The following is a 7,500-nucleotide window of genomic DNA, read 5'->3' as shown; positions in this document are numbered from 1 at the left end:
AATCCCTCCGCGGGCAAGGACTTGAGTAATGGCGGTGGTTTCCGCACGCCAGGCACCAAGCTCCGCTTCTTCTCTCGGAATATAGCGGCGGCGCCTCCCCTGGTCGCTTGTGACGACCATCACTGTGACGTCGACGACCTGTGTGACGCCAGCAGTGCAAGTGATTGCAGCAGCGCCAGCGATGCACAGAGCTCCAGCGGTGGTCACAGCGTGCGTGACTCGTGCAGTGGAAGCGACGACGACGGTGCTTGCTCCGGCACGTGCTGCATTCCGGCGGGTGACGCGCCGTGCTGTCTACTGCCCTATGCCCATACCGCTGCGGGTGCCAAGATAATTACGAGTGCCATTGCTGTGCCCTCGGCGGACTCGAGGTACTGTGGTTATGGTGTCTGTAGGAACGAGAATGATACCGGCATAGCCAAGATGCCTCTGAGAGGTCGGGGCGACGAGGACGTGCCGACAGCCGCGTGTATGGGTGCTCTCATCAGCAGAGTTAATGGACTCGGTGCTCGAGATGGCGGTGCCGGCCAGGCAGCGACGCCGAACGGACATTATGACACTCAGGTGCTTGACAGGTGCGACGGGGAGGCTCGGTCGCCCCGTCACCTCCGAGCGGAGAATAAACAGAGTGCTTATGTAGGCGAGGACGCGTGTGACAGGAACACGTCGCAGCGGGGCATTGTGTGTCGTATTGGCCATGATCAGGACAGCGATCCGACACCGATGGTGAGACAAGACACTTTCACAATAGAGAGAGGGCAAGGCGGGGTCAGCCCTCGAGGGGACGGGGGCATCTCTTTGCCCATGCTCTCGCGGCCGTTATGCTCCTCCCCAGCGCCCACACCCTCCCTCGCCACCCTTAGGCCTAGGGCGGGCCAGAGTGGCACTTCCAACGGATCCAAACTTAGGCCTCCCGCGACTCACTTCCGCGATGCCGCCCGCACCGCCCCTGCCAGGTCGAACGGCGTTGCCTCTGCCCCGTACTCCCGCGCGATGCCACAGCCCAGGGCGGCACTCGCGGCCTCGAGGGGAGGGCGCAGCAGGGGCGGCACTGAGAATAGGGACTGTAGAGTGGAAGAAAGTCTCGGTGGAGGCAATAACACTCCGCCGTGGGAACCACATCATGTCGCCAAGGTGTGCTCACTCGAGTAGACTAACAGAGATCGAGTATTTGACTGTCTTTGATTCAAAGAGTTACTGACATGATTCTTTAAAACGTCTCCTTCTATCACCGTGTATAATCTGTTCAAATTCATTATGCTTTTATTTATCACGCCCTTGACCATATTTTCCAAACACATACTTATCTCTCACGCATTTCCTCTCCTTTCGAGGAAGAGTGTTCCATTCTTTCACCGTAACGAGGATAACATTTTTTTTATTTTTTATAAAAATAGATATATAAATGAACAGCGACTAGGCTTAACTTTAAGTTTGCCCTATGGTATTCCTTCGTAGATTCATCAGAATATGAATATTCGTTTGTGTTCTACTTTTAATAGTTGTGCTTATTATTGTAACACAAGTTTGATATCCGACAATTTGGATGATGGTCTATCAATAACAATATTTTAGATGGTGGTTCATGCCTGTCGCGTTTCAACCGTCTAGGCGAAGAAACTAGCACCCCCCTCCTCCCCTCCTCCCCTCCTCTCCCTGCCGTCCCCGTCAGCCCACGGTCTTAGGGCGTCATGTGCTGACCCTCACGAGTTGGCTCAGAAACCAAATAAAGCCGTTGTTTCGTAAGGACTTGCTGACTTAAACAGGAAGGCAGAACAAGTTCGATATTGTCCTCGTCACACAAACATCAAAACGACCTCGCATATGCAACCGCTCACGTGGCTACCCCCCCCCCCTACACACAGACAAATTTCACACATATGTGCAGTTTCATATAGACAGTTCAAGTATGTAATGGCACACGAACATATTCTTGTTTATATGTATGTACATATGTTCTTACATTCATTTATGGTGTGTGTGTGTGTGTGTGTGTGTGTGTGTGTGTGTGTGTGTGTGTGTGTGTGTGTGTGTGTGTGTGTGTGTGTGTGTGTGTGTGTGTGTGTGTGTGTGTGTGTGTGTGTGTGCGTGCGTGTGTGTATTTGTTTGTTTGTTTGTTTGTTTGTATAGGTGTAGGTATAGGTATGTATGTATGTATGTATGTATATGTGTGTGTGTGTGTGTGTGTATGTATGTATGTATGTATGTATGTATGTATGCATGTATGCGTGTGCCTGTGCATGCTATGATATAGTTTCATTTACCTGTTTAGCGAGATAATGTCTAGCAACCGATTTCGTGCTCCGACTCTCTTCTGCAGCACAAACCGGCGCCATTTACAAACAGGAGACAAATGGAACATCTCCTATTAAGAGCCAGAGTTCATGTAATCATCTCACTCTATGTAATGAATGTGGTTAGACTCTTTCCGCACTGGAGATAATAATACGCTTGACTGACACGCCTGCGACAACTCATTGACTGCCTGGCAAGCGTGGCAGTCACCCAGCATCAATGGAGTGAAAATAAGGGTATCCAGTATCCTCATGATTGCGAGTGTGGGCGTGGGCGTGCAGGCGACCCACAGGCGTGACAATTGCACACGGAATCTGCATTAAGGCTCGGAGGTGATAGTAGGCTTACGTCGACTCGCATTGTTTGTGTTGGCAGCTGACATGGTGACGAGAGCCAGCCAGCAGCAGTTCGTTCCTCTGTTTGTTATCTCGGGTCAGCCTGTAAAGTCAATTATTTTTATTCTTTTTTTTTTAAACCTCTTTTTTATATTTAGGTTGGGAGTATAGTTAGGAAAATCTGAATGTTTTTTTTATTTTATTTTTTTTTATATATATTTTTTTTTTATCATTATTATTATTATTTTTTTTTTGAGTGGCTCCTTTCTTTCGTCGCCGAAAATGATGGGGGAAATTAGACTGTGAATGAATTTCGAATACCTCTTAACGTTATTTTGGGGTTTGGAAATATATTTATTTTTTTATTTATTTTTTCTTGTCCGTGTCCTGTTTATTTGTACTACTGTTATTGACAATGGATTGATAAAACTAAACGCAGGAGCTGTTCTTTTTTACAGATAAGATTAGTGTGTGATTATCGAAGTGGCATGATTCACTTTCTACAATCTATATACATATTTATAGAATTGAATTTAGTTAACCATCATGACCAATTGTTTGTATTTGATTATATTTCATCGTTTTACATCGTTTTACATCGAACTCTCATGAAACATAATCGTATAAATCTGACATCTAGATGTCGCTAGAATGAATTGTGAATCTCGCCATTCACACGATGGGATTTTTTGAGGCGTTTGAAACTAGGGTAGATAAGCCACAATGATAGTGTGTTATAAACAGTACCTCGATAATAAAACAATAGACGGTGGCGGTGCTTGCAATGTGTATTTTCGCAGTGTGTTCTGGGTAGTGGCAACGGTGTGTGTACATCTCCAGGGCTTCCTTCTAAACCCTCTTCATTAGCGTGCTTCCCCTCTGCGTGCGTGCGTGCGTGTGTGCTTGTGCTTGTGCTTTTTTTGTTGTACTTCTAGTTGCTCTCTTACGTACGGTTCTTTTGGCTCGCGTTCGTACTCAGTGTTATGGAATTCTTCCGGGCGTGCCTACTCTTTCGTGACTGGTGAATGTACGGATGCTTGCGTGAAAGAGTCTGTTAGCTTTTTTCCCTAATTACTTACTTCGGCGAGTGTTTCAATTTTAATGCTGTATATTATTCCATTCTTTGTTTTCATTGTCACATTCATCTTGGTGTAAGAGCTTCTCTTCATACATTATGATTGTTATTCATTTCCCCCACGACACTGGTATTTGTACCGCATGGGCACATCCGCCCTCTTCTCCCGTGTACTCTCTTAGTTGAAGAAACTATTCATATTTTTGCCCCTTTCCCCTTCTCTCCCTTCTCCCCTCACCCTCTCTGCTCTCATCTCATTAATCCCTCTCGCGCCGCGTGCCAGGACGTCACACACACACACACATCCCCCTCCCTCCCACCCTCCCACCCACTCTCCCCCTCCCTCCCTCCCTCCCACCCACCCACTTCTCCCTCCCTCCCTCCCACCCACTATCCCCCTCCCTCCCTCCCTCCTCCCTCCTCCCTCCTGTACACCAAGCAGCATCTTATTAACGCCAAGGGGAGTCCGGAGTTGACTCAAGCTTCTCTGAATGCGAGGTGCCGATGTTGACACGAAGGGAAGGAACACAGTGAGGAGACCCCCTTTTTTCCGACGTCGGTACATGTCTTGAGGGGAAAGAGGTTGGAGGGAAGGAAGGAAGGAAGGAAGGAAGGAAGGAAGGAAGGAAGGAAGGAAGGAAGGAAGGAAGGAAGGAAGGAAGGAAGGAAGGAAGGAAGGAAGGAAGGAAGGAAGGAAGGAAGGAAGGAAGGAAGAGGGGGTGAGGGAAGGAAAAGGGAAAGGAGGGAAAGAAAGAGGGTGTCGGGGAAGGGGTGTGGGAAGGGAAGGGGGAGAGAAGGAAGAAGAGGGAGTGAGGGAAGGAAAGATGAAAGGCGGAAGAGGGAGTTTATATCTGGGAGGAGCATAAGTTCGTGGAGTGGGGTGAGGAGTGGGAAGGGAAGGGAAAGAACAGAGTGAGAAGTCCCTTTGCGACAACTCTTGTAATGGTGCTTTAGGGAAAGTTACCAGGACTTGGTATAAGGGAAGGAAAGAAGGATGGAAAGTTTTGGGCTATATATTATTTGTCGAGCCTTAGGAGCTACTACTTGAGAAGTAAGACGGGAGGGGGAGTAAAGCGGGAAGGGGAGGGAAAGAACTCGGCGAAGAATCACTGTTTTCGGCTGTGCGAGAGAGGTGGGCTTGATGGAGGGGGTTTGGGGAGGGGAAGAAGGGGAGTTGTATTATAAACAGTTTTGAGAGCTTTCATAGTTTCTATTTAAGAACTAAGGTGAAGAGTGGGAAGGAGAGGGAGGGCAAAGAACACAGCGGGAAGTCCCCTTTTTCGACAGCGATGTATGGTGCTTTTGAAGACGTTGGGGGTGTCGGGGGGGTGGGGGGTGATGGAAGGAGGTAGGAAGGGAGGTGTTATGTAAACAACGAGAACCCTCAGGAGATTGAAGTCAAGAAATGACGGCGGAGAAAGAGAGGGGCGGGAAATTTCGAAGGCCGTATTTTAGATCGGCAGTGAGACTCGTCGACGCGTCTCGGTTTTATCCGTGTTTTATTAATTACCTCCGTTGGGTTTCACCAGGTATCATATTCAGGCTTGGGCAGATCAACGCCAGCTGAGTGCGGTATGAATGACTAGTTTACCTGACAGTATCCATGTTGTGGTTCTGACGTCTGACTTTGCCTTGCAGGGTCCACGTGGGAGTGGCAACACTAAACGCGGTGCCCCCTACACTCGTAGCAGCGTCAGCAGTGATGAGCACGATCACCAGGCGGCCGCAGGACAGCAGAAGGAAGACCCGCCCCACCAACCCACCCACCGAGGCCGCCGTGCCATGAAGATCACGTTGCGAGAGGAGCCCACGAAGAAGAACACGAACCTCACTACTCCGGCGTCTAGGTAAGGCGGGGCTCGTTTTCCCTTTCGTCTGAGGTTAGGTCACGTTTTTCGGACAGGTGAGCCGTGACAGGTAATTTCGTTACTTTCGGGAACCTCGTTAGGTATACGAGGAGAACTCCACTTAAGAGAATTTTTAGAAAAGAGGAAATAAAGTCATTAGTATTGGTATTTTAAACTTATTTGGTTCACTATGTTCTCATTATGCAGAGAACCTGGTTCTTGGTTTGTTTATATTGTTATCCCATTACTAACTTGTCTGTAGTTTTAATGTTCACATTTTTTCTTAGTTTGGGATTTAGTTGACACAATTTTTTTCTTGATATTAACTTTTTATAGCCAGGAATATTTTACCTAGTTTAGGAATCCATGATGTATATATATATATATATTTTTCATTTATATCAGACCTCTTTATCATTTGGCCATATGATTAGATGTGAGGTTATGATACAAAATTGTGTATTACATAGTCATTTGTATTTTATTATCATTAAAGAAAGGAAAAAAGAAAAAAAAATGACAACATGAAGAAATAGAATGAAAGATCCTCTATGTATGATTATAGTCAATTTAAATGAGAATGCAAACCATTAGCTAATAAAAGGAATTACCTCATCCATATCACTCTGTTCAGAGTTTGATCAAAGTAGCAAGTAAAGTGTTTGAAAGCCAAAGGAAGGCAGCACTCCTAACCCATTGACATCTGGGTCATGTAATGTCCACTGTAGGTTTATTTTAATATTTTTAGTTATTTGTTTTATTATCATTTTTGTAACTAGATCTAAAAGGGTACAATCAGGAAGGAGTCAGTTAGTAGGCCTATGTGACCACGCTTCCTTGAATTTTCATAAACCTTTTTTTTCTGTTATTGTTATTATCTTCACCAACAATATTATTACTCTCATTATTATTATTGGCATGACTTTAATAACAGTGATAATAGTAATGGATTTTTTTTTCTAAAAAATTAGAGGAATTATTTAAATAGGTGAGATCAAGTAGGTTTGCATGACTGAAATTTCTGTGTGGCCATCTATGTGTAAGAAAGATGATGATAGATTAAAACAGACAGTGCATAATTAAAGACAAAAGAAGCTACATGAGTAAAAATTATGACATCTATAATCTGTTTGAAATTTTTAGAATCTGTATGATTATGGACATACATAAAGACACACACATTTACATGTAAAAGCACACTCATGTGTGCACACACACACACACACACACACACACACACACACACACACACACACACACACACACACACACACACACACACACACACACACACACACACACACACACACACACACACACACACACACACACACACACACACACACACACATATCCTTATATAGATATTTGAAAAAGGGAATGCGACTAAATTGGTGTAATGGCATGGAAATAAAGATGTAAAGTGAACACTGACTAATGGTGAAGAATGTAAATATTCTGTATAAGTCCATTACTATTATCACTGTTATTAAAATTATGACAATAATAATAATTAGAGTAATAATATTGTCGGTAAAGATAATAACAATAACAGAAAAAAGGGGTTAATGAAAATTTACTGCTGTTCTATATTTTCTTTAAGGAATATAGTAGAAATATATTACTCTGCATAACAACAGTTTCAGGTAAAGCTTTGCAAGATCTATAATTGTCATAAAGTGAAATAGAAGCTTTCCTACCTTATCTCTTTATACAATCAGGTGTGTCTAAATTGGTTCCGAAATTTTGTCGGTTTTATCAGAAAACTGTTTGATATTGAACACATGAATGATAACATCTAAAATGAGGAAAACTAATGCAAAATTAAAAGAAATTGGAAAAAAGTAAGAGAAATTATGAAGTAGGGAATTGAAAAGAGTCAAAAGAATGCAATATTATTGAAAATTATGTTTTGAGCAGTAATGCATATATAACACAACCTTCAGTT

At 44.2% G+C, this 7,500-nt stretch overlaps 1 protein-coding gene across 8 annotated transcripts in view; it reads left to right on the top strand.

Moving 5' to 3' along the window:
• LOC122246737 (uncharacterized) overlaps positions 1-7,500 on the top strand; it is a 66,830-nt gene that overhangs the window by 1,636 nt on the left and 57,694 nt on the right. For all 8 annotated transcript variants that reach the window (XM_086553287.1, XM_086553286.1, XM_043005524.2 and 5 more), the window contains exons 1-2: positions 1-1,134; positions 5,344-5,552. The exon at positions 1-1,134 is cut by the window's left edge. In XM_086553287.1, the coding sequence (XP_086409413.1) occupies positions 1-1,134; positions 5,344-5,552 (1,343 nt within the window). The remainder of the gene's footprint in view (positions 1,135-5,343; positions 5,553-7,500) is intronic.

This window comes from Penaeus japonicus, unplaced genomic scaffold, assembly GCF_977035675.1.
Source record: "Penaeus japonicus unplaced genomic scaffold, GWHDUDI00000001_assembly GWHDUDI00000028, whole genome shotgun sequence".
NCBI classification, from domain to species: Eukaryota; Metazoa; Arthropoda; class Malacostraca; order Decapoda; family Penaeidae; genus Penaeus; species Penaeus japonicus.
This window is presented reverse-complemented; position numbering and strand designations above follow the sequence as displayed.